The 27857-nt window shown below is 40.7% G+C and overlaps 1 protein-coding gene across 2 annotated transcripts in view; it reads right to left on the bottom strand.

Annotated features, from left to right (window-relative positions):
* Positions 1 to 854: 854 nt before the first annotated feature.
* The window catches only part of STAC (SH3 and cysteine rich domain), a 63043-nt gene continuing 36040 nt past the window's right edge, over positions 855 to 27857 (bottom strand). For both annotated transcript variants that reach the window (XM_010227465.2, XM_088521363.1), the window contains exons 3-11: positions 24434 to 24534; positions 22244 to 22325; positions 20895 to 21010; positions 16612 to 16693; positions 12564 to 12628; positions 11542 to 11630; positions 9755 to 9806; positions 9468 to 9605; positions 855 to 1910 (exon numbers count right to left, since the gene is read on the bottom strand). In XM_010227465.2, the coding sequence (XP_010225767.1) occupies positions 1812 to 1910; positions 9468 to 9605; positions 9755 to 9806; positions 11542 to 11630; positions 12564 to 12628; positions 16612 to 16693; positions 20895 to 21010; positions 22244 to 22325; positions 24434 to 24534 (824 nt within the window). In that variant the 3' untranslated portion in view covers positions 855 to 1811. The remainder of the gene's footprint in view (positions 1911 to 9467; positions 9606 to 9754; positions 9807 to 11541; positions 11631 to 12563; positions 12629 to 16611; positions 16694 to 20894; positions 21011 to 22243; positions 22326 to 24433; positions 24535 to 27857) is intronic.

The following is a 27857-nucleotide window of genomic DNA, read 5'->3' as shown; positions in this document are numbered from 1 at the left end:
AGAGTTGCACTGGCTTTCTTAAGGCTCTGCACAAGATCAGCCATTCAAATAGGGCAACCCAACTACAGACCCAGGCTGCACAACATGGATTCAAACTGCGCATGGACATATGGATGTAAAAATGTAAGCATGTTTTTTTAGCAATAGTTTCTGCCTTGCAAAGGCCTCTATTAACCTGGTGGCATCTGAATTTCTTATTGTAATACTGGGATTTAGGACATCAATTTGAGGCCAACTCCAGTAGTGTTAAAGACTGGGATTTGGTCTCAAACTGGTCAAATAAGCATGAATTCATCAGGGAGTTTGGGGATAGGATGTAAGCTCCATGTCATAATACATGATAAGCTGCTTAAGTGCATTTGGTCCAATTGCACCCAATTAAATACTTGGCAATTAGGTTTCTTGTCTTTAAACATCATAAGGTACCTGCCCTACAACAGGATTGGTGCTGGTTGACCTGTGTATGTTGGTTGGGCTCCACAGATCTCATGGGCTGCTCTCCAGATAGCAAATGGTTTGTGCGCCCAAAAGGTATTTGAAAGTGGAGGCCTTCGTGGGCCAAAGAATCAACAGGACAGACCTCCCTGTGCCATCTCAAAAGGTTTGAGAAGACCGAGGGGAGGCTTATGGTTGTATAAGGCAAGGAGGAGCTCACATTAGTATATTTACTGCTGAACCTGCAAAACTTCTGTTTAGCAAATGAAGAAAAATACTTTGTTGTATCAACACAATGCTAAGATACCCAGTGCCTTTCAGCTGTGAATTCTAGATTTCGATAGTTACAGACTTCGCTTCTAGGAATAGCCTGTCCTTTCCTAGTGCTACTAGTCTTCGGGGGGTTCATTATCCATCTGTTTTTAGTTTTTTTATATAAATAGGATCAATATATAAAATCTTTTAAGTGCAATAAAGACAGAAAAAATAGAAAACATTTCGAGCCTGTGGCTTTCACAAATCATTTCTCCCATTTCCTCTGTCACCAGATAAAGGAACAGGGAACACAGAGGGACGTATCCAAGCGGGTTTCTGAGTAGGAAGACGGCTATTTCTGCGAGCAGCCATCATACTCAGCATGCACGGAGACCTTTTGCTCACAAACAGAGGACACAAGGGACATGGACATTTGCTACTCTTCTGTACGGCGAGGTGACACAGAGAGAGAAAGCTGCCAACTGTCAGGGCGCAGTGCACGCTGCAGGCTGACATTAACACAGCACCTCCAAACTGCTGTGTTATGAGACTAAACACCAGGATTGAACACTTCGGCTGCTCGGCCAGGACTGGGGACAAAACTGTAGGACCACAGCTGCACTTTACTACGAGCATTGGACTGTAGTACAAAGACAGCTTGAACAGTATTTCCCTCCCCTCCCCGGTTGCCCCTCCCCAAAACACACGTCACACAAGAAAGCAGTCCAACAGTTTTCTAAGACACAAGAACAGGACGTGAGTTCAGTCCTCCAGAACAGCCGTCTGTCTCCATCAGGGTTGTAATAGTTGTCTTGCACCAGAAATCAGACCAGACTTTTTTTTTTTTCTTTTCTTTTTTCACCCTTACCTTATTCCTGATGATTTCCAAGACCCCTCTTTTCCTCAGTGGTTTCTGACAATATTTTCTTTCAATTAATCCACTTTTTGTATTTCTTAGTGTTGGTGTGACAGGCTAAATGTCTTTTTCTTCTTGTAGTTGCAGTTTTCGTGCTTTTCCCTGAACATCTGCAAGACAGCCCATCTGGGTTGACACAGTGTGAGATGAGGCAGACAGGCATCGCCAACAAAGGGCTCCTACTGCAGCAAGCGAGCTGTGGAAATCAGATGTTTTCTAAGACATCTATGGGCACAAAGCCTTTCTTCTTCCCGCTGTATACTTTGATGAAGCCGTCATGTTCCTTTTCAGAAGTTACGCAGATCTGGAGGCAAAGAAGACAGGACAATAATAAACTTTTTTTGCCATAATCAGGTGACACATTATTCCAGGCTACTTAGCAGGTGGGCCAGACTTCCCACTAGTTACTCCGGTAAGAATAGCAATCCTTTTTAGGCTCTCCCTGCTTTGATAAGAAACTCTAGCTCATACCTTTAGTGACTTACCTTCCCTCCCCGAAGTGCTGCATATGCATGAGATGCATCAAAACCAGTAAGAACTTTGTTGTGGATCAAAGATTTTGAAGCTTGAATTATGATTTGGACCTGCTGTAAGCACCATGGTTTAAGGTGTATGTTGCTGTCTATGTGTGAGGGAGAAGTGGGTGACCATGAGCTATCCGACTCCCTTGACAGTCAGTGGTTACAAGTAATCAACATGCCAAGGTGAGTCAACTGTAGTATCTGCTCTGAACTCAAGCATCTGAAGTAGGTGTAAGGAGCTCAGGTACTCCTCAGATGGACAGTAGCTTGTCTTATTCACTCATTCACACCAACTGATGCTTCTGTGGGTCTTGGGTGCCAAGTCTGGATATACACTGAGAGTGTGTTTGCATAGCAGCTACTCCATATGAAGCCAATTATGGCCTGGCCATATGGTCTTTATAGTAACACAAATATAACATTGCAGTAAAGGTTTGCACTTCCTAAAGACTTTTGTGATCTCCGGTACTTCCTTTCCAGGGCCCATCTTGAGACGCTTTAGGTAATGACTTGAGCACAGGTGTTTCAGACTGGGCACTTGAACACAGATACACTCAAAATTAAGAGCTCCTTTCAAACATCTGAGCGAAGGAACAACGTATTTCCTCTTAATCATCTAAGATTAAAAATTAAAAGGAAAACTGATGGTCCTATTGAGACAAACTCACTGGTTTCTCACAATGCAAGTGCCAGGTCCTTAGTGCCCTCTGCCTGAACTAACACTCAGAAGGGTTCTGTCTGATAGGTATTCGCACTGTTTAATTATAATAATTCTGAAGGTATGAAACAAACAGAAATGGCTCTAAAATGCTTCTAACTAAATGTATTTCAGTATGACTATTATGGTTTGTACAGTGACACCTAAATGACACATCTGAACTCTGGACTGGTTTGTCCTCCTGCTGCTACCTTACATAAAATTTACATGTGATACTGACACTGCCAGTGGGAAAAAAAAAAATGGCTTAGGAGAGAATCGTAGGGTGTAATCATATTTGCCACCACCAGTATTTGGAAATGTTCAGGTGCATCTCTGTACCTGAAAACAAGGGTTTGCAAATGGCCTCATTAATTTTCTTATCTGAACTGCCTACTTAGTTCTAACTAACTGAATTGGATCCCTGGGGTAGAATGACTGAGCACACCAATAATGCTGGTGTACAATTAAAAAACATATTCTGTTCTTGTTTGCGCTAATGCACATGGAAACAGCGGGAGAGACTTATAATATATGCCACTTAGTCAAGGTACTGTCGCAAAAAAGCCAAGCTATTTGTGGAACAAATCCTAGCACAACAGCTGCTTCCTCTCGGCCGTGTCACCATCAAAGTGACATAAAACACACCTATACAGAAAGGTATTCCTAACTATGGCTGGGATTGGTCTGTGGCTCTGAGAAAGTTTGAAACCTTCAGTGATGTGAGAACAAGCCTACAAAGAATCACCTAACTAAGGATGACCAAGCACAACAAAGTACCAAGAGTAGGAAAGAGTATCTTGGTTGAAAGATGAGGGTCTCCTAGGTTGATCTATAAGTGGGGAAAAAAAGTCATCGCAGCTTCTCTGTAACTGGACCTAGCTTTTCCAAAGGCACATCTGACCTCCTTTTCTGTGCTCTCTTCCTGGACTAGAGTCTGCAGGACCTCCAGTTTTTTTGCATGAGCAAGAAACAAACAACCAAGCAAACAACCAAAATCGTCTCCAGATGGGTCTCCTCAGCAGGGCTTCACTGTTCACTAGCAACACTGCATCTCATGCTTAGCCTGAGGCTGTGTGCTCAGTGTGTTGCAAGAGCAGTGTGACTTTCCCCGAAGTCTTGTGTAGTCAGTAGCATTGCTTTGTTGGCAAAATAGGATGCTAAACTTCCTCAGCACTGCTTTTGTCCTTCTTTGGGATGTTGAAAGGATAGCAGATTTAGCCTTTTAGATGTTTTTTGGTTCTGCTGTTGGTCTGCTATTTGAGCTCTCCTGGTGTCAATAGGCAATAGCTTTTGATCTTCACTGGATATGAGGGGTGCACATCCTTTCCACAAGCATTTCTGTCACACTACATACTAATACATAAATTGGAATTCTCCCCAATTCCAGTTGAAATGCTGTCACACTAATGCACTAACCCTTGTATGCACTGGCTCCCATTTGGCAGTTTTTTCCACTCCCTCCCAAGGAAAGACATGTGTTTGGAGGGAACAGAGAACGTAGCCACAGTGTGCCACACTCGGCTAATCCTGTGCCAGTTAGAGGACCCTTGAGGCTGTGGCAGCTGCTGGAGCTTTGTCTAGCCCTAGAAGGCTCCAAGGGCTCCAGTTTCAGAAATGAGAAAACACAACATGCTCTTTAGCTAATTTTGTCCTCATCACCTTTTGCAAGTGCCGTCCTGGGTTTTCACCTACAAGTTGTAGCTTTGGGATCTGGCTCTTGGCTTTCTTAGGCGGATGTAAATCAAGGGTAAACTCAGGGATGTAAATAGTGGCATCCAGAATGTGGGGCTTGTCCTGATAAAGCAGCTGCCACTGCGGACTAGTCCTGGTGACAGATGGCAAGTGTGATGGCTGCAAAGGTACAAGGGTACCGCAGCTGCCAGCAGACACTAACAGCTTGCTCCTGCAAATTAGAAGCTGTCTAAAATGGCAGCTATATGTGGGCTGGCATGTTCTGGGGGAAGGCTGCTGGCCTGCTAAGGTAAATGAGCAGCAGCTCCCCAGTGAATTTGGTAGCAACACAAATGGAGGAAGATTTTTTTTTCTTCAAAAAAACAAAAACAAAAAGGACCCTGTCTCAAGAGATTAGTAATGGGTAAACCATGGATTAGGCAACCATATCTCAGGCTGTTTCTGAGTCATCAAGTGGCACTCAAAAACAACTGAAAGTAGCATGTAATATTCGAAAGTCATTTCCACATTCTTCTGTCTCATTTCGGTAGACACCCCCCAACAAAAGACCCAATTGTTGGAATCCTGACTGTTTTCTGAACAGCTTCTGCTCTCAGGAGTTGATATCGGTCAGACAGCTCTGCAGCAGATGGGGAGAGGAACAATTAGGAAATGATCCTTTAAGCTGCAGGCTCATTAATACTCTCTGCTTCTTGAAGTTTTGTGCTTTGGATTTGGGCTCAAATGGAAAATTCTTTGTCCAGAAGTATCTTTGAACTCTCACTATTTTTTTTTCCTGCTGTCTTTTGCTCACTCTTCTCTCCCTTATATCTTTAACCTTTCTGCTTGTCACAGAGCAGTTCTGACCAAACGGGAATTTGGTTATGAGGACAATATAGTTTCAAGAGATGTCCTGAAGCCTGCAGACACCGCCAGACCAAAGGGCCTGAAAGCTCAGGTCTTCTCTTTATCTGTAAGAACTACATAGCACAGTCTCACTGTGACTTGCTATATCTACTACTGCCACTGCATCAAAGTCCTTCTCTTGGTAAGGTTTGTGGATGTCAGTGGGTAAATTCAGCTTTCATGATGAGTCAATCATAGTGCCTGTGATTACAACAGGTTTTATATCAGCTGTTCCATTAGCTTTTGCGCTGAGTATAACAGCTTGATTTACATATGGCCCTTGCTTGGTTTGCATATGGGTTTTAAAGATGACCTGCACTAGACTGGATCAAGACTAGACTGGTGGCTCTCGGGTTCTGGCTCTTCCAAAATTTGCGTGCTAGAGCACCTCTGAATGAACAAGATTGATATCCTTGTTCACCAAACTGGGAAGCCGGAGAGCAGTGCATCCTCTAAGCTCCAGTGCTACGGGACAGCAAGGCTTAAAGCTCTGCTTCAGAAGATGTGATCAACACAATAACAGCGCCCATTTGCAGTCACTACAAAAGCCAGTTGTGAGACTCCTTCTGCACTAGAGCTAGCTTACACTAGTGTCATTTAGAAAATATATCCATTGCAAACTGGATCTGTTGCATGGTCCTTTGTGTACTATTTTGGAAGAAGCAGGAAGCTTCTGTTTGCAAGTATTGTAACAAATGCTGTGATTTCAGATCACTCCTATGGCACAAGATCACTTGTGCAACTTAAAATCAGTTGTGTTATTTAAACACAAAGTGCCCAGCCCTGAAATTGTTTATATTAAAGTGACTATAGAAGTCAGGGAGGCTAACAGTGAAGGGTAAAGTGTTTTTTTTTTTTTTAAAAAAAAGAGGCTACTCCCTTAAGTTTAAGTAGGAGATGAGGGGAATAAAAACAGACATTCAAGGAGTAGATTACTGTGCTTTGCTTTAAAATAAGCACCATAAATAATGTTAAAGGCATTTAGTGAGAGATGTTTTTCCAAACCCTGATCATACACCTTCTGAAAAGGTTGCCTTTGGGTACTTCAGAGTCTGTAGTCAAGCAAAGAAGCATGTGTATAATGTGTAGTAATTAATTCAGGTAGGCTGGAGCAGAAGCTACAGGCTGCAGAAAACTTTATATATCCACGTAATAATACAGTCATAGTTGGAAATTATTCAGACAGTACTGTGAGATGGCTTTTAAAACAGGAGAAATCAGCATAAATTGACTGATTTTCATTTCCTCTTAAGGCTCTTGCTCTACAGACACCAGGGGCTAAGTTTGCCTTCTCTCCCACAGATTCCTGACTAAGCCCTATTGTAATGAGTTGCCTCCTGAATAAGCCTTGGGAACATAAATCTGTCAGAAACCCTAAACTGCAAAATGTTGATACCTCCCAGGTAGATCACTTTTCCAGCCCTGGGCTGGATTTTGTGGTTTGTAAAGAAACATTCAAGGGATTGTTTGTGAAGCCTACCCTGTGCATATTGCATGAGATGGATGAGCAAATTGTGTTATTTTACCCTCAGTCCAACTTGGTCTCTCAGCTATGCATGAACCCAAAACTCAAAATATTATTTCCAGGACTTGAAACTGTGAAGAAAACCCAGAGAAAGCTTCACCCGCTATGCTTCAAATTTTGAAAATGTCTCTGCTTGCCTAGAATGGCTTCTCTTAAGATACTTATGTGGCTTTGCTGATGTCCACATCCTGCATATATTGCATAAAAAAATCCATCCTTTTTCTTTGCCTTTTGCTTTTAAGTGCAGCCACCCAGACCGAGAACACTCATGCAAAGCACAAATGGGAGGGAGTCCTGCAGCATTTAGGATAGTGCCAAGCAGTGTACTCAAAATTTGCATTGTGGTCATGGGTTAAGTTTTTCTGCTGTCATATCTTCCTCCCTTTCCCTTTTAGAAAAGACTCTGGACTATGTTTAGGCCCTGCAGATTTCAGCCCAGTGAATTAGCAATATAAAATAGAGAGAATATGCCCTATGACAGAAGTGGGAATTTATTAGATCAGTTAATGAGTTCAGATTTTTTTTTCTGTTATACTTTTTTAGCTCAAGTGAGGTCTGGCAGGAATTGGTACCTTGCCTGTAGTACATACATTGCACTTCCATTATTCTACACACTGTGCCCAGCCAAAAAAGGCTTGCTACATCCCATAGAAATCCCCAAATGGAATGAACTCCCCCATCCTAAAAAAAATCTACCAAACTTTTCCCAGGAGCCCTATTCGAATGATTGTAAGGCTGTGGTGAAGAGTGTGTTTTAATTTGCTTCAGTGAGTAAAATTTTAAGTGTCTTATCTCCTTCCAGTAACTTCAGGGCTGGCCAATGTACTGAGTGCATGGTTAAAAATATATGGTTGCTGTATTGCTATGACTTCCTTAAAGAGCTGGGTATTCCCAAGGATTGTCAGCACAAATGCTTTTTTTCCTAGGGCACAAGGCAGCAGCAAAAGGATGAATTAATGATACCCTCACCAAAGTGAATTGCTACATAACTTCTCTCTTAAAAAAAAAAAAAAAATGATGCTGAATTGAATACAAATGCTGCTTTCTGAATGACAAGGAATGACAAGACAAAGACATCCTGGTGATGTGAAAGGAATGAGAAAGCCATCAGGGTGGAAGAAAATCTTCATAAGATTCGGCAGGAAAAATATAGCTTTCTATTTCATCTAGGTGTTAGAGAATCCAGGCCATGCTCAGCCCTTAGTTACCCATCATCTAGTTTATATCAGCTTAAGCCACAAGCCACCTTTTAATGAAGGTTCTGAGACACATTCTACTTTCACTTTACCCAAGTATGAGGCCCATAGAAAACCTTTAACAGCAGGATCAGATTTGAGGCGGGCAAGCATTAAAAGTCTGGCAAAAATTTTATTGAAAATCACTTTTAAAATCAGACCGAAAACATACCTGAAAATGGTGGCCGAGGTTTTCACCTGAAAGTCATCTGAATATAAGTAGGTAGATGGATTGCTGAAAGTCCACCAGGGTGAATGGACTCTGCAGATCTATGCTGCATATGGTGCATTACAATTCACACTGGCAATTTAACTTAAAATAAATTACAGCTTGTAAAGAAAGCATGTAAGTGGCATCCCAAACAGTTAATAATGACAGATACTTCCCAGTGGGTAAGTGTGGGTTACATAAAATATTTGCAGTGCTGTCTTAACTCTGCTTTTGCTGATGTGAAAGCAACAAGCTTTGTCTGTGTTGGAAGTGAACTGAAGCTGATACATTTGATAAATCCCTCCCTGAATGATTTTGAAATGTCTAGATTTCACTACTCCCTACAGATCAGGAGCAAGGAGCAGGACCTAAAAGGATCTGTCTCTCATCATCTATTGATGCCAGCCTGGAAGGTGGTTGGAAAGGAAGATGAAGGAAGAGAGCTTGCTGAGGACTGATGGCAAGCAGCCAGGAGGAGGGAACTAGTCATGCCTCATCTCCCCAAAACTGCAACTTGAATTCTCCATAATGGCTTTTCTATGGGCTGTTTCAATGACTCTGCCGTCTCTTTTCTTCTGCAGCAGGTTATGCACAATTGCTGGAACTTTCTCTTGAGGCTGATCTGCAAAGCTTATAGTGGTGCTTAGATATTTAGGTAAGGCAAGATCTAGGAAGACAGCTACTCTCTTTTATTAGATTATGTCTAATAGAGCAAAGCAAAATAGACTATTTTTGTCAGATGAGGGCTATCTTTAAAACTGTATGTCCTTCAAGTTGTCCCTCAATAGTCAAGAGAATGCACAATATGCAAAGTTAATCATCTTTATGAAGGTCTGTGAGACTAAAATTTAGGCTATGTGAGACAGGGAGTATGTGCTTGTACAAGGCCATCTCTGCTCCTAACTGGTTGCTAGACACTGTTGCCATACAATTAATAAACCTTGAAGAAATAAAATTGCAGTGAATAGGGTCTGCCTATGCTCATCTTTCACAGCTTGCTTGCTGATCATGTCATTCTCCTGGATGCTCAAATCCTGCGGGGCGGGGGGGGGTCCACGAGGGATCTGGCTTGAGGGTGGCATGCTCACTTACTTGGTTTTCTTTCAGAGTTATCTGTCCCTGCTCCTTGCACCCGATGAATGTCCTGATACACCTGTAAATCTTTTCATCATGTTGCACTCTTTGAACAAAGTTAGCAGGAAAAAATCCAGTTCTGTCTTCAATTTTCCCCTATGGAGAAAACGTATGGGCAGGAGAATGATGTTAAAACTAATAGCTTTAAAAAGAAAAAAGAACACTGAAAAAAGAACTGAAATACTGAAAACGAACATTTTTTTTTTCCTTTGAAAATAAGCAGATATGAAATAAGGAGCTTATACCTTCCACCAGTCTTCATTGGAGTCTTCCAGAAGAGTGATCATATCCCCTGGTCTGTAATTAATTGAAGAAAAATGGACTAAGATGACTCTTAATTGTTATGCTACATCACCATCCACATTTGCATCCTAATAGGAAGGCAATCCTCCCTTGGTCATTTTATCTGAGCATTAATTACAGGTAGACTCAACGAGGCAACAAGGACTTCAATCAAACACAGCAATGCAGAAAAAGACTCTGCATATTGCCTGAAAATAAGCGAAGTTTTGCTCTCAGCTCCCAGCTACTTAGATATAAAAGTTAAGGTGTTACTTTCTCCCTTTGGCATTAATCAGGTATTGATACTAAGAAGGCCTCTGCTGGCATTCATCAAGTCTTGACTTTTTGCTTTATTCTTGTGCATCGTTTTAATACTTCAAATTAAAATTCAAACTGGGAATAAAATATGTGATGCTAAACTAATAAATAATACTTGTGAATTTGCCCATGTGTGTTTTTTGCTGTTGTCTCCTATGTAAGGTACTGTATCAACATGTGCTCACTCAGAGCATGCAATCTGTGTAGACGCACCCAACATGTTACCCAACAGCTTTCCATTTCAGTTAGCCACATGATCACCACTACTCACTAATATTCTACGTTTTTATTCCCACTTCATCAAAGCCTCTGTCAGTGAAACCTGCTTTATGATCTTCAATCGTATGCTCGCTCTTTTACTTTCATTTAAGGCTAGATTGTTACTGTAAGATAACACCTCCTGTGTTGGAATTTTTGTTTCCTGTTTAATATGAAACTGTTTAAAATGCAGTTCCTATTGTTACAGGCGTTATTCTGTTACGTGAAGACATTTCGTATTGTTGGGACACATCACTTTATCATCTGCGTTTTCAAGCTGTGATTGCAGAAGGAAGGCAGCAGGAAAATAGTTTTATTTAAGTGACAAAAGCAATTAGTCAGCAGGGATATAATTTTTGCTCAGGAATGCCATTTTCATTTGAATGGGACCTTTATAACGCATGATGCAGGGCTGTAATTGCTAAGTATTAACATCCAGCTGACTAGCTCCAGAGTAGAGGTAGGAGAATAATTAGGCTGAGAGTGCTAAAATCTAAACATGCTGGGCTGATTTTGTACAGGTAGCTGAGCAGTTATGTGACCTCCTTTCCCCCATTAGTAGCACTTCGTCAAGATTATTATGTAACAACCCTGTTTTGTAGAAAGTAGGTGACAGTCCAAACGGATTTATGTAAGAAAGTTTTACTTGATTCAAGATATTTTTGTGGCATCTTTCTGATTTTATTAAAATTAATGTTGGATCCCTATTTATTCCATTTTCCTTGCCTACAATGTGGGGCTCCTCTGTTGATAGTTGTGATGGCAGCACAAGAGATCACAAGCACATCTGGAGTGCATGATGGACTACAAAGCCTGACCTAGTGTGCCCCAGTAGAGCACACATAGAAGATATGAGCTTGCCCAGGATGCAGCTGGACGTGGTGGCAGTGGTGACCTCTTTGCTTCAGTTGCCCAGCAGTTGTCATTGCTGCTGAAGAGTGGAGAAACAAGCACTTGGTCTTTTCTCTGATGCTGTGGGATCTGAACCTGACTCTTCAGCCTCGTGATGAGTTTTGAAACATTTTATCATTTGTGCCCTTGGCAAAAAAGTTGGTCACATGCATCTATCACTTATGACTTATAAAAAAAAAACTAGAAAAATGTCCAAATGAAAAAAGAACCCACCACAAAACACTCATATACAACTCAGCTAATAAAAATGTTGGCATTTTACCTCATCTCCAAGTCTTCATTTTCTTGTGGTACAAATTTGTACAAGGCAACATAGGTGTTCATTTGTAACGTGTTTTTATAAAATGGTTCCTTTAAGAGAAAAGATAAAAAGAAAATGTAAATGTGGGAAATTCAGGAATTTGCTTCATTTTGTTATAGGCATGGGGACCAATATCCAAGAAATGAACTGGAACTTCATTGCTTTTACACTTCAGAAGACTTCAGCCCATATATACTGTGAGTCACTAAGATAGTAAATGTCTTCATTTAGAAATAAGATCCCAAGATTGAACTTCGGTCTTTCAGAGACATAAAGAAATCTGTACAAGCTTGGTCTTTTGGGTGAGATTTTAAAAATGAGTCTGCCTTTTGCACTCTGCATGGTACAACCCCTATTATATAGACATATATAATGTCTATTATATAGACATCATTATAGATAAAATATAGCTATACGGCTGTATCTATTCCAAAGAACAGAGTGAAAAATGCACATTCCTAAACTCAAGGCTGTTTGCACTTCTGAAAAGAAGACTGGTTATTCTCTCTCCTTCCCTTCTCTTTAAGATTCACTCACACAGGAACTACTGGAAATTTGGAGTTGGAAAAGTATCTAAAACAAACCACAGATGATTTTCCAAAATATGTCAGATCTATGGTATTTCTTTTACTGCAGCACCATTGTAAAGACTTGGCTTTCCTGCAGGATCTTTTGTGTTCACAGTGTCAATTTGTAATAAACAGGTGAAGAATATATAAGTGACTATAATGGGTCTGAACCAATGGCTCACAGAGACATCAGATCCTATATACTGTTTTCAGCCATCATCAAGCCTAGAAATTGTATGAGAACAGAGTAGTCATGTATTGATCCTTCCCCAGAAGTGTTTCCCAGGAGTTCTGCAACAATTGCACGGCTCAAGGACTGTGGCTATATATAAAACCAAGCCTTTCATTGGCCACTCCATTCCCATCTTATTCTTGCCCATTTTCTTGCCAGACCTTGCCAGATTTTGCCCATACCGGAGAATGTATGCTTTTTGGTTCTTCTCCAAAGTGTTCTGTGCCGTTTTCGGAGTATGTAAACACTGAAATAAAGCAGACACATGACATTTTAGGAGCAGTTTCGCTTCAGCAGGATGACCTTGATTTTGTTAATCTCTTCCCTTTCCCTCTTTCTTTCTTTCCACTTTCTTTCCATCCCTTGTACTCTCTCTGAATCCTATTATATCTTGAACAAAAGCAGGTATCCCACTCAACTTGGCACATCGCCCTAGACAATCCCTGGCCTGAAGGATAAAATGTATCATTTTGGTCAGATGACAATTCATAAATGAAATGAATACACAGAACTGGGAATATAAACTAGGTGTCCCAATTGCATTTCTATTGAAGGTCTAGCAGTCTTTTTTTCCAAACTAAATGCTGTTTAGGATCTGCATGATTTCTGTTTAAAAACAACGGAAAAACTTGGTAAACATACATGAGCAACACGGATGGAAATTTGTCCCCCAAACCCCTGATTCCCCCTCTTTGACCCTCAGTCTCTATTTGGTAGCCTATTTGTCCTCTCCAGTAACCATCAGCTTAGATCATCCCAGATGATCCACCTCCACCTCTGCTTTTGTAAGGAGATACCTGAAGTGTGTCTCACTAAGGTCATCTTTTCAACATTTAGTGCTTTTAAATGGGGAGATGTGGGGTTGTATCTGTGAAAATTTGGTACTAAATTACTAAATCAGAAACTCTGCCTGCTACTCAGGGAATGTTACTCAGCAGCCACAGGGGAGCAGGTTACTAGCATCCAATATCTGCTGTCTAACCAGTTACACTCTCCTAACGGCTTCATGTCCTCAGTTCCCCCCTGAGAAACCAATGGTGGCTTTGACTGAACTTCTGCTTCACTTTCTAAGAATTTCTTGGTGTTTCCTGCTTCTGGGTAAAGTCTGAGTAGAGTTGTAATAGCTGCAGTGTCTTCTCTCACTATTTACCTCCACAGTTGTTTTGAACGGAAGCCAAGGTTTGTGGTCTCTAGTAACAATTTGGAAATCTTCAAAGCACCAGTAGGAAGCAGACTGATTGTTGGCTTTCATTTTTGTTTTGTTTTACTGTGACATAGCTTCACATATTCAGGGGCAAAAAAAAAAGGGGGATCAAGGAACCCCCAAACTACTGAATTTCCCTGCTCTTTCATTTTCACTTGCTCGCCAGTCTTTCATGAACACATATTACTATGGCTATTTTATATCGTAAATGACAGCCAGGCAAATAGTCTTTGAAGTTTTCCTAGTTAGATAGTAAGACTCTTTGATAGTAGAGAGATTTGTACTTAGATGCTGAAAAATGCATTACTCTTGAAGTAAAAGCGATTTTGCCATTTTAGGCAGCCAGAGCACGCACAATGTAGAAAACGATGCAGTAAGAGGTAACACACATTCATGTGCACATACAAGCACGTAAGACAATTTTGTAGTCATAAGGTTCAAAGAGCGCTGAATATAAGGATGTATGATCCAATATTTGCTGAATGAAACCAGAAAATGCCCTCAGTTATGTGTAGGGGATTTGCCTGTGGCTGACCTGGGGCCTCACTGTCTGGCCCTGTAAATGTCAGTGAGTGTCAGAGTGGGAAATCTTTTTTAAAAAAAGCAATTTCCAGAGCATATATGTGTCTTGTGTCTGTATAAAGTGATGTAAAATGCCAGTCCAATCTGTCAGTGCTCAAATTCAGCTTAAAGCACCACGCATGGCTTCTGGGCCTTCTTAGAAAGACTAACCAAAAAGTCCTGGTGAATGATGTGCTTGGTAAACACAAGCATTTTGGGCATATAGAAAGTTATTCATCGAAAGTGGAAGGAAACATTTAACTAGAGCAGCACATTTTGGAATAATTGCTACTTGATGACAGATACACAAACCTGTGTGCAGAGACCTGCTTGCTAAGCTGGGCTTTGCCCAAGGGGTTTTACATCTTTGACTCAACGTGGCAAATACTCAAGTCCCTGTTGAAAACAGGCTCATACATGTCATTTAGAGTACATTTTGGCCTGTGGGACTTCTGTTGCTGAAAGCAATTCACAGCAATGAAGAAGTGTAACTGGCTTAGAGGAGGCCAAGGAGCTGGAAATTAGGCAAGTCATCTTAGAGTTGTCAACTAAGCAGCTTTGCTACAGTATGTGTGCTAGTGCCTGAATGAGAGCACTTTCCCTTGAAATTGCCATTATATATCTAAAGGTATGATTACGTATGTGCTGAGTCCTTCCATCCTTCTGCAGGTTATGTCCTTTTTTTGGTGTTTCCCTTAAAGGGAAGAGATTCAAATGTGCATTTCCTAAAATCTTGTTTGGAGGAGTCAGTTTTGTTATGGAAAAAAATAAAAAAGAACTAGAATGGACCTGATTCATCAAAGTATTTGTGTGGTACTGCCTGCCAAAGAAGTAGTGGACAACTGAAGAAAAGAGAGTGATGAATCACTCTGTAACAACATTTTGAATTTGTTAAATTTTTAATCTCTGTTTAGCTCCTGGTCTCTGGATATTACTGGGAGATGCATGAATCTGAAGGCCATAGAGCTATGTAGTTCATGTCTCCACACAACAGAAATCCATCTATTTTCATATTTGTTTGCCCTAGTAGCAGCAGGAAAAAAAAAAATGGAAATTATGACAGCCTGAAAAGGATTTTACCATTTCCACGGCTTGTGCAAACAGTATGGGCAGTTTATTAAAAATCTACCAAGGGGAAATTTTTGGAGCGACTGATGCATAATTTATACCCTGAGCCTCTGAAGGATGGATTGTAAAAAAGCCAGTGCTGATCAAAGGAATTGCTAATGTGCTGCAGAAGTTATTTGGAGGTTTGACACATGCTGAGTTTTTAAACTAATCTCTTTGAGTAAGTTTCTTGAATGCCTTTCAGTGCATTCAGTGAATGCAGATCTTACAGGAAAGAAAAGTTTCTTTGGGGTTCAGAGATGAAACTATTGAATGACAATGAGAAAAATTTGTCTGAAAACTCAAACATGTCCAAATTAACCTCAGGTGGGCAGGATTGTACGATGTGAAGGAGACTGAAGTCTCCTCCTTTTAACCAAGTCAGGTCAACTCACACTTCCAGAATGGAAAAGCTAAATATATTGTCAGGAAAAGGCAGATCGGATACACAGATGGGATATTCAGAAGATGGAAAGGAGGAAATGACTGAATATGGTGAAAAGAAGGGATAGGGCCAAGAGGAAAGGGAGGCCAAAAGAAGGAGGTGGCATAAAACCAGAATGGACAACTGCAGCCTACATCCCAGCTGAGATCCTGCAAATCACTCTTCATGTGCTGTTCAAGAAGGCACTGAGGTGTTTTGGGCCTGAAAGTTTGGTGAGTGCTCCAGGTTTTGTGTTTATTGCTTCTCTCACCATGACTGAATTTGAGACCAGGATCTTCAATACCATCCCTCAGTGGTTAAGATTTGATCCCTTAACACTGGTCTTGAAATCCCATCATACCAATGCCATAAAAAACATTACTGCAAAATAGGCAAAGGAATTGGGCTATTAATATTACTGTGGAACATATTATAACTGTACTGAGAGGCTGAAATTATGATCAAGATTAATTGTGCTGGATATTTTATGGTCAAATGGTTATTATATGAATCACTCCCTGTCCCGAAGAAATTATGGCATATAGACACAAGTAGACAATTCAGACATATGAGAAGAGACAGGAAGTATTATTTTTATTCTACTTCACCAATGTGGAATTGAAGCATGTTAAGTGATTAGTTTGAAGTCATGTCTCTGAAGCAGCAAAGCTAGAAATCAGACCTGAACCGTTCTGTGTCAGGCCTGGACACAAGAAATTAAGAAAACACAGACACAGTGGCTTGTATCTCATCTGAATGGCAAAGAGCATTTCCTCAGTTCTTACACCAGCTGTTAGCCCTAATCTTCCACAGTAAAGATACTGGTAAAACATGGTCATGCCATAAAGGAAAAAAATCTCTGAAACAGATTGTATTTGTGGCTGGCATGAGACCAAAACATCTGAGAATGCTAGCCTGGCCTGGAAGCACTCACCACTGTTGCTCCGTTTCCTGTTGATGTCAAAAGTGCCTCCAGAGCTATCAGCTTCTTCAGGAACTTCTGCCAGGTCAGAGGTCTGTAGGGACAGAATGAGAAAATCATATGGGATAAGCCAGAAAGTGATGAAATGAAGTAAAACTGCACAACAGCCTTTAGAGGAATGCAGCATTTATGTGTTTTCAGAGCAGGGCAGTGAAAGCCCAGAAAGCCCTCCAGGCTAAGGTCTCAGGCCAAAGTGCAAAAGATTTCTGCAGAGTGAAGTGAAGAATTAAGGAAAAAAGAGGATTACACTAATCAATGTGGTCATCTATACAAAATAGAAGGGACTTGGGAAATGTATAGATGCTGCAGGTACACTAGATAGCTGTCTAATGAATTCACTAAACATTAGTTGACACCATTGATTATTAATTTATTAACTCTGAATAAATTATTTGGTAAAATACCTTTCATATAAGTGTGGTTTTAATTCCTTTAACATGCTGTGAAAAAAAAAAGAGCTAGAGTGTGAAGAAGCTGATGAAGTCTGTCTTGAAATATCTGCCCTCAATTTCTTTTTGAAGAGTCATCTGTTTTAAGGCAAACAAAACTCAAAGAATTTTGCTACGATTACTGTTATTTCTTATTTGTACTATATTAATGCCAATCATGACTAGGGACCCATTGTTTTAGAAGTCTAGGAAAACAAGGGATGACATAATCCCAAACCTCAGAAGTATACTCTGCATACAGCTCCAGATTCCTCTGTTGGGTAGTTGGCTTCTCCATGTACAGCACAACAGGAACCAGAAGCTACTCCAAACAACTCTGTCTGAACTTGACCTTAATGAGCTTCAGTTTCTGAACACTTCACCTGTGACTTTTTTGGGTGAAACATCTTTTAGAACCACAAAAAAAAAAAACCCACAAAACTTTAAGATCAAGAGTCAGATGATCTTCACTCTGAAAACCCCTAAGTTCTTGTATATGTCTAAGCTTTATTTATCTTGTGTTAATAACTCTTTAAGACATACAGAAGTATTTAATTACTCCAAGACACCCTAGAATTATATTGCACACACAGCTCTACTCTTTACCTGCTCTTTGCCTGCAAAACAAAGCTAAATTCTTTTGGAAGAGAAGACAAATCAGGAACATTTGCCCTCTTTCTTCAGGGATCACAACATCTGGATGGCTTCAGAGTTTTTTTATACATTTTTTTTTCCTTTTACTAGCAATAATAATATAGGGTTTTTTTTTTTTGCTTTAGAAAGCACTTTGAAAATTAATTATCTTTCTTGACTATGGCGGAACTTACTTCCCCCATGTAGTACTTCCCTAGAATAGTGATGGACTTAGAGTTTGGCAGTAGATTTACGTCACAGAAATCTCGTGATTTTATTGCTTGGTTATGTGTTGTTCTCAGATTAAGCCTTTTGGACGAGGTCACAGTTGTTTTGCAGCTTGCATAAATGGGTCACTTCTCTATGAGAAGGCACTCTGCACTACAAGCAGACAGGGCAAAGCAGACCTTGGGATTCCTAGCTGGCGACTAGAAAAAGAAAAGACTTTCTCTGTTGAAATAGTCAGTCATAGCTATTTTTCAGGTATTTACTGTGACATGATCCTCAGTCTCCGTAAACTAGCTTCATAATTGCTGATTAGTTTCATCCTTGTTTTGTATTACCATGTATAGAAGTGCAATGACCATCTCTTCAGCATCAGCCTGATTCAAAGCCACCTGAAATAGCCTCAGTTACCTTTAATAACTTTTCCATCAGGAGCTGTATGACAAATAGTCATGCAACAATAGTCAAGAGAAATGACAGACTTACAAAACTATGAGCTGATACATCAAACACAAGAACTGGTATCACATTTACATCACCTCAAGTGACTCTCTGTATAAATGTGGGTTGCAGAGGCAGATTTCAAGGGAAGCAGTAGCTAATATATCTGGAGCATATGGCTGCTTTCTTGCATGGGACATGCAGCATCCAGGCTGAAAATCAGAGTGGGTGCCTCCACACTAACCAAGCATGGTAAAATTACCTCCGCTGGTTCAGAGCTAGATGGTATCTCTATACAGGGCACACACATGAGCTACAATCCTGGAAGCCGCAAGGCTGTAGGTATGGAGCATGGTCTGGAGCCAATTACCTTTGCTTTGGTACCACATGCAGCTGAAACTGCTACACTGCTCCCATCCATAGATGGGTCTTTGACAGCTCGGGCACTGCCTGAGAGGTGCAGTAGGATCCCAGACGTCACTGAGTCGCTGATGTCCTGGTTTGGTCCCAATGGCAGACCCAGAATCACTCTTTATCTGCCCAGGCTGGGACATGGACCAGTCAAAGAGATGTGGTGCTCATCTGTGTCAGCTCCCTGCTCTGTGCTCTTGTGTCACACATCATGGTTGTGAAGCTTCATGACCCCATCATTTGGATTGAGGTTGTGTCTTCTGGTTTTTATCCCTGTCTCAATACACAGACTTGCACTGGCAGAAGTTGTAGCTTCACACATCTGTTTATTCAGCCCGCTAATGTTTTCTATTTTCCAAACACTGACAAGTGTTACACTCTCTCTCTCTCTCAGTCTGCGTACCCTGGAGAAATTCCCATAATGAAACAGCATTCCTTATTCTACACCCACACCTCTCCCAGTTATGATCAGCTCTCTAGGGTGAGCTGACACAGCGTTCATGATTTCTATGCCTGAATAGTCATTCATAATTCAACATAATGCTTTATTGATTTAGAAAGCAATAATTACATTTGTAGAACTTCTGTTTCAAAGTAAATGAAATAATTGAAAGAACAGACTGTAATCACTATGTGACAGGTGCTAGAGTCACTTTGAGTTTCAGAAAGAGAATGAAAATTACCAAGTTCCTTTTAAGGCAAAAATATAAGGCTGGATAAAGGACACATCTTGTAATAACTCCCTAGCAGATTTCACTAGGTCCTTGTTTGGATTTCTGTATCTTCTTTTCCATCTGAGATAAATTAAAATCTGTTTAGGGACCTCCTGTACCATCTGAGCCTATACTTCATCCATTTTAGACAACATATATTTTAAGTGCCAGTGGAATTTTGTAGTGAACATAGGTAGATTTTAGCCTAAGCTTAAATTAAACATATGAGTATTCGCCTAGAAACAAAGCTGCATAGCATCTTTATGCCTGGGGTGAATTTCATTCTGCTATCAGTAGTGGAGCAGGAACTGCCACTCGGAGAGACTGTCAGATAACCTGGGTCTGACTTTCAGAAGTGACAATCAGCCTTTGTCTCCAGTGCATTCAGTTCTGATTTGATTTGTCTGAAGGACGTCTTGGAACAACAGAGTGGCTCAAGCATGGGCTTAGGTGCTAGTGTATACGAGAAAGAGGATATGAAATGTCCTCTCAATCCTGTGCCTGAGCTGCTGATAGCATGGACCCAATAGCATTGAAATGCTGATTTCCTTCTTGCACAAATAGTAAAGTAGCACCATTGAACTAGGTATGGAGTTAGCACAGACAGGTTTAAAGGTTACTATCTCTTCCCTTATGCTCCTCCTTCATCTCCTGCTATGGTGCTGAAGACAGTAACTTTCATGACAGAAGACAGTGAATGACAATCACAGATGTGAAGGTGAGGATGCATCAAACTGAGCACATCCACGCCCAAGTTGTGGGTTTGAGGTGAGGAACCCATCTGTAGTGTGTTCCTCACTAGTTCATGCTGGGCAGGAATGGAGGTATGAGTTCACTGCCCTGTTGTGGTGGCAACAGCTTCATTTTGGCTGGGCTTGTATGGTGGAAATTGTGCTTGTCGATTCAGACTCCGAGGAGCACAAGCCGTTCTTAATGCTATCATGTAGCATTAAATGTCCATCATTAAAAGCAGAATGTGTCCACTCTGGCTGCAAGGCTTTTTGTTCAGGACAAAAGGCATAGGGGTGGCTTTAGAAATACATGTTTAGAGCTAAATATCTGTTTTCTGCTTTCATACGGATATTTAATATTAAGAATAACATTTAATTTTCATATCCAATGAAAGAATGTTATTCAATGCCTTACTCTTAATTTTTCTATTTTTTTCTCAAGTAAGTCTTAAAACGGGAGCTTACAAAAATAAAGTGTTTGTTGGTCCCATAGTTTGAACTGGGAATAATACTTTTTTTTTTGTTTAAGGTCTTGAAATATAATTTTTATAAGCTTTGATATTAACCCCAGGGAATGGATATATGTATAAACAAAACAAAACAAAACAAAAAAAAACAAAAAAGAAGAATATCCCTCTGTAACTGTTACTTACAGAATTCCTGTTGGGAGAATCAGACCCACTTCCAGAGCTGCTCTTCTTGGTTTTCTGAGCTAAGGAAGTTCCAAAGCGGAGAGTTTCATAGACAGGGTCAACCTTATTGCCACAGGCTGCAACCGAAGGAGCAAAATCAATCCATTAATACATGGAAAACATTCAACGTTTCCTTCTAGGTTCCTGATTCACACGGAGAAACATGCCTTTAGCAACACTTTCTGGATGTACATTGAGAAATACAAGTTATGAGGTTATCCTGAGAAAAAAAGTACTTACTTAACAAACTTGGAGGAAATGGCTTTTGCTAGTAACTTTTTGCTGCTGTTCTGCTCTGATAAAAGTCATCCTTTCTTCACACGAGCTCTCCAGGTCTCTACCCTTGCCTCATCTCTCCCCATCTGCATCCTCCTTCCCTAATCACTGCTGGTGGTGCCTACACTGATGTTAATTTGTATTTCCTGCCTTTTCCTATCATTTAACTTTTGGATTACTCTCCAGCTGGATGTTTGGAGGGAAATACCTTCATCGTGCCTGGGCTTCACTGTGCTGTGGGTGGACCATCACCTTTATGTCATCTACCTTCTTAGTGCTATTACTGGGTAAACAGAATGGCCTGAATCTTCCTTAGAGAGGCAACAACATTGCTATTCTGTGGGATCTGAAGGCAGGTGAGAAAATACCTGTTTTGGGTACCTTCTCATAACTGTATTATGGGACCTCAGGTTCCTCTGGGGTACAAGAATACATAGCACATCAAAATATACTAAATTTGTAGTGCTTTACAAAAAGAGGGAAAATACATTTTGAATCCTGAGCAGAGCAAAACACACTTCATTTTCAGCCAGAGCCTGCTCAAAACATTTCAAATTCTTATGCTGAAAAGGACAAATGCTTTTCAGAAACAGAATCTTAGAGGAATCTCATATAATTGACTTTTTTTTTTTTTTCGATATCAGAAAATAACTGAATAAATGTTTGCAGACTTGTCATTTTAAATTAACTATTTAGTTTTGGTTTTCATTTTTTGCACTGCCAGGCTTGCCAGATAAGATTGCTCTTAGAGAAGAATGTTTCCCAAAAAGAACTCAACATTTTCCTTTCCAAATTTTTCTTTTCAGGAATTTGGTAAAGCAGTGAAAAATCTGCTCCATTATATACTTGAACAAAAGTATATAAATGCTCAATGAGCAAATGGGAAAGGAAAGTGAGAAGTGTGGGCGATATAGGATAGGGCACAAGCAAAGTCCCCCAGTGGACCCCCGGACCAACACCCCAGCAGGGAGCCTGCCGGTGTGGTTGCAAAGCCCTGCCGAAGGGAGATGGATGGAGAAGCAGCCCAAACCTACCAATAGGCATCACTTCTTTGATGCAGCCGAACTGTTCGTGAATGAGGAGCGGCGAGCTGTAGTATCGCCGAAATCCCTTTGGCTGGAGGGAGAGAAAGCCGAAACACGTGAAACATAAAAATACGTATTTTTTTTCTGTTGGAAAAAAAAATTCCTATAATTATCTGGAAGGAGATAAGGGGTCATTTTCAGGTTCTCTGCAGCACAAATGGATCGCTAATGAGTTGCAGCAGAAATGCCAAATCACTTGAGTTTCTAGCTGGTGTAATGTAATGTTCATTATGTTTAATGCAAGAATATATGAAGTGTGAACGTGCACTGGTTTGCATTTGTGGAGCATGCACCTATCCTTTGCCCTAAATGCTAATTCCCATGTTCCCACAGATGCATGTGTGAAACCCAAGAAACATAGAGTCTTCTTTTTATAGATTTTTCTGATGTCTGCTGCTGACTGGATGCAGCTTCCACTGCTTTTTGGTCTTGCCAGGTCAAAAGATCCCCCAAATTATCAGTTCATATCCCCTAAGTGCTCATTTATAGAACAATGCACTGGAACAACTTAAGCCACACAATAATATAATATGACCAATCAAGATTCCTTATAGCACTCTAAAAGCTGTTCTTGATTTATTACCTCAGCTAGCAAATATCTCTGTCAAATGCTAAGAACCCAAAATGATGCTGTGAACACATAAATCTTCGGAAATGTCCTGTAAGCTATTAGGGATTAATGAACGTTCCCTTGGCTTTCTAAGAGTTCACAACTGCACAGGTTGTGAGAAGCACTAGCCACTGGCAGCTCCTCATGAGGATGCACTTATTAGTAATATCCTATATCCAGTATACATCATAAAATTATATGGAAGTAAATTTATTGCGAGTGAGCAGCAGTACAGATTGAGAAGAAATGAAAGAAATGATAAATTTGTTTTTTTGGAGGAATAAATCCTTGATTTCCCCAGCCACAGTTTGTCTCAAAACAAACTAAATTCTGACACGACATGAGGCTATAAATCTCCCCTGACATTGCAGCACTTCTTCCAGCTGTAAATTTGGCCTCTTCTTCTCTGCTTTTGTAAATTGGTGACCACAATAGCTGAGGCTGGAATCCAGCATCGTGTGAAGCAATCCATATGATTTACTATTTGGCTTGTCCCAGACCTGCAGTGAGGTCATTCAGCTCTTTATACATCGATTTCCCACAGCAGAATGCCTCACACTAGGGCTAGGATGAAGGTTTAAATGCATAAAGTGTTGCCTCAGGTGTATAACCAACAATAGTATTTACCAAATACACCTGGAGAGAAAAAGTCTTTCCAAAGGAAAGATGGATTTCCTAGCCCTTTTGAGGTGTATGCCTGCTTTTTTTTCATCATCAAACACAATATTACTATTTCTTTTTAGCTCAGATTTGGTTTTGGTACATTCGCTTGGCACGTGCTTGTAACTAAACTGAAAACATCTGAAAAGTGAATATATGCAACCACTTTTCATGTTTCATATGGTCATTTTCACTGATTTTTCTCCAGGGGAAACTAAAGAACCATATTTCTATAAAAACAGTCAGCAATCCAGGCTGGACCAGCCTCAGATGTAGTCTTCTGCCTTTGCCAATACTACAATCTGATGCTTAGAATGTGACCCAGCTACTAAAGGGGTTGTCTGTATATACCAGGAGCAGGTCTCTCTTGACCTCTCTTACTGACAGGCCAGTTCTCTGTGTCTTTGTGGAACAGGCTGTGTTTGCTCATCAAGCTGAATGGCACTTTTTAAAGCTTTTACAGTGGAAAAAAATAGTAAAACATAATTTGAAGGACTTTTCATTTGCTACACTCTACTGAAATAGGATGACTAAGTTATAGTGGCTTCCGTAGACACTTGCACTACAGAGATTACAGCAAGCACAGTTTAAATCACAGGAATTAATTCTGATATTTAGCTAAATTTAGATTATGCAGCCATATATTCACATCCATAAAGCAGAACAGATTTACAATGCAGTATGCTGATCAGGTTCCTAAGTAGCAGAAATCACCCTGATTTATAATAAGCCACCACCTGGCATTACTTTTCCCAGCAAAGGGAGGTGATCAGGGGTCAGTTTGGATAATCCAGCAGCTAAATATGGGCCAGAAGGTCGCACGGAGAGAGCGGGTGGCTCAGCGCGGGCTGCCTGACCTGCTCACTTACCAGCTTGCCCATGCAGCGTTGCTGCCCGATACTGTCGGCGCACTTGTGGTGGATGCTCATCTTGCAAGCCTTGCAGCGCAGCCCGTGCTTCGCGGTTGTCCCTGCGAAATGCACGGAGACGCTTTCATTAGGCAAAATCGATAGTTTCCACACATTTAGTGAATGACTGGAAAGAACCCACAGGGAGGTCAGCTGCAGCCCTGTAAATATCGACAGAGGCTTTTATTTTGCCTGCTTTATTCTATAGGTGTACACACGTACATACATTTTCCTCTCTATTTTAGGCACTTTTCCCAATGCTCTTTTCTCAGGCTAGAGCTGCCTTTGGATATATGTTGGATTTTTCCCTGTTGGGACACTGTCCTCCCAGTGCTGCTTCTGCTTCCTGAAGGCTGCAGCCCCCTTTTTTTCCTCCCACCTCAGGACTGTAAAAACGGACTGAATGCCAGTTCATTATCATCTACTGCAAGAATGAGTAAGGAATGAGGAAGGGGGAAAAAAAAATTCTTGACATTTTAAAATGGCCCTCATTAGTCAGACATGACGGGAATATTAGTCAGAAGAACCTTGTGTCTCCAAGTGTTCATGCAGCTGTGGGTTACTTGGGTAGTCACCACCTTGTGCACCCTGTGGGTTTAATTCAGTGAACTGCTGCTTTTGAAAGAGGCACTTGAAGGAAGGGAGCATCGAGTTGGTGACAAATTATGACCATTGACAGCACTGTTTTTGGGTGAGGAGGACCTTGAAGTGGCAGCTTCCAAGATGGGCAGGATCCTGAGGTGGACCCCGTGAGCTGGGGCACAGGCATTTCCTTTCTGTCTCCACTGCTGTCAGGTGAGAAATCTGTGCCTTCCAATGTAACTGATGAGAGCAAGGTGGGTTGGACTGGACATAAGTCCAGGGAAAGTTTCATTTAACACAAGTAGTCAGTGCCTGGCAAAGAGGCCTCGTTGTGCTGTCGGATGGCTGGCAGCAGAAGCTGAAGAGTCAGTGAATCCAGACACATCACGTCTCCTGCGCTAAAGAACGTCCTTCTTTTGGAGCTCTCCGTTTCCCATCTCTCTGCTCTGTGGGATGATGGACACTGTGGTGTGCCTTTCTCCCAGTAAATGGCAGATTTACTAGGAAAATATAACCCTATTTAATTATTTCTTTATTCTGTGCTTTTGCACTTGGCTTAGAGTGTTGTGAACATGAGGTTTTTTTTTTTTTTTTTTTTTTTTTGTTATATGCCAGTCCTTTTCGATAACACATGCTCAAGTCAGTTTTGACTTCTGTGGCTTGTGCTTATATTACCAAGGAGTAAATGCTCGCTCATCCTTCCTGGTGGTCTGTGACCAATACTGAAAGCAATCAGAAAATAGGAAGCTGTCCACATTATTTTATAGTGCAGAATGAGAAAGGAAAATGGCATAATATTGTGCCTACACAACACAATATCACTGTTTATGCTGCATCTGATCCTTCTCTCAATCCCACAAATCTGTGTTGGCATAAATCTTGTTTGCTTTATCAAGTTATTCTTAAGATTTAGCAGGAATGAAAGGACAGTCAGTCCCACAGTCCTTTTTGCTGATAATTCCAGCCATTTTTATGTCATTACAGGCTAGATATAGGTATTTACATGTTGTAAACATATGACCACAGAAGACACTCACTGACTGAAGCTCAAAATGAATGAAAAGTATCTGTGCTACTTTCAAAAGTCAAAACCCAACTCTTTCAGAATAGACTTTCATGATCATGTAAAAGTGAGCTAAGAGAATAACTTACAGAACAACAACATTTTATATTTCTATTGTTGACTATCATTAGTTACCTATGGGCAAAGAAGTAATAGTTTTCAGAGAGTGGAAAGGTAATTCAGTAATGCACATGAGTCTACAAGATATTTTTGTAAATCAAAATGAAATTGTCTTTAACTACCAAAAGTTTCAATCTCTAATATGTTGCCATTTGTAACTCCCTGGTTTACTGTGTGACTAGGCAGCCTGGGTATAACTTGCTTGCATCTCCCTGCCTCCCTTTGTAGAATAACCAAAAGGCTTAAAGAGAAGAGTTTGTTCTGTCTTTACCTACCATACCTCAAACTCTGATAATGGCATTTCTGCAGAACATCTTTTTTTTTTTTTTCCCTCAGGATAACTCTTTCAGTTTTTGAACTCCACCACATTAAATCAAACCTGCTCAGGAAATCATGGCTAAGCATTTCAAAACCATGTGCCAGAGGTTAGACAACAACATGTTAGTAATTTGTCTGCCCAAAATGTTCCTGAAATTCAAAGCTAAGGCACATCCACAGCTCACACTGTGATAAAGAACAGAACCACATTTGCTACAGGAAAAAAATGAGATCAAGGGTTGATCTTTGGTTGTTTTTTGGCCTCAAATGTATGTGAGCTTGTTGACATTGCAGTTGCCTGAATGGGGCTGATTTGCTGGGAGTCGAAGGGGGAAGGGGGCATGAAAATTTTGCATGAAATAGGGAAAAAGAAAACAGAACATAGATTTTACATATAGATCTTTCAGGCAAACCTGGATGAGCTCCATGACTGCCACAGGGTCACACAGCTATGCTAGTATGACAGAAATAGTTCATTACATCAAAAGCAGTTAATGGGACATAAAAATATTAGGAATATCATAGGATATAGGAACATCATTTGCAAATAAATACCCCCAGAGAGTATGAGAAAGTTAGGAATCCAGACTGAATATATGTTAAATAGCAGTTAATAAATGTTATTGATAACTGAAAGCATAAATGCTAATAATAATGCTGATGCCAATAATAATGATGATGATGATGACACACTGGGCAGACTTGTTGAAGGGAATTTGGATAGCCTCCCTTATCTCCTATAAGGCACCAGGACTTGTTTGAAGTCGAAAGCCTCCCTGCTCTGTGCTTATTCCCCCCAGATTAATCTTTCTGCAGAGTGAAGGATGGAGAAGGGGGAAAACAGGGCAAGACTGGAGACGGCTGCTACATGACCTGGAGGCGCCATCGTCCCTGCAGGAGCGGTGAAGCCTGGATTGATAATGCTCCCTGTGAGGACTCCTAGTGCATGCACTGCTCTGCTTGCCTGCAGGCCTGGCCAGCGCTCCCTGTGCTCCTCCTGCCCCCAAAGGAGCCAACAGTCTGATTGCAGGCTGCCATTTATTGCTGTTAGCAGACATGCCTCTTAGCCAGCCTTAAAGCACAGCTGGGAGCAAGCAGTGTAAAGCACTCAGTAAAATGTCTTTACCTACCAGAAACATGCCAGTCATTTCAGTTTATGGTGCATCAGAAATAAAGAGAAAAAAAAAGGCTTAGCAATATAGCTAAACTTTCATCATTCTGACTGTTTTTTGCTCTGGTTTGCTTTCAAAGGAGGAACATCTCCTTTTGGTGGCATCTTTATTATTATGTTAAAAAAGTACA

Source organism: Tinamus guttatus, unplaced genomic scaffold (assembly GCF_059628265.1).
Source record: "Tinamus guttatus ecotype Peru unplaced genomic scaffold, ASM5962826v1 Tinamus_guttatus_pri_ptg000119l, whole genome shotgun sequence".
Taxonomy (NCBI): Eukaryota; Metazoa; Chordata; class Aves; order Tinamiformes; family Tinamidae; genus Tinamus; species Tinamus guttatus.
This window is presented reverse-complemented; position numbering and strand designations above follow the sequence as displayed.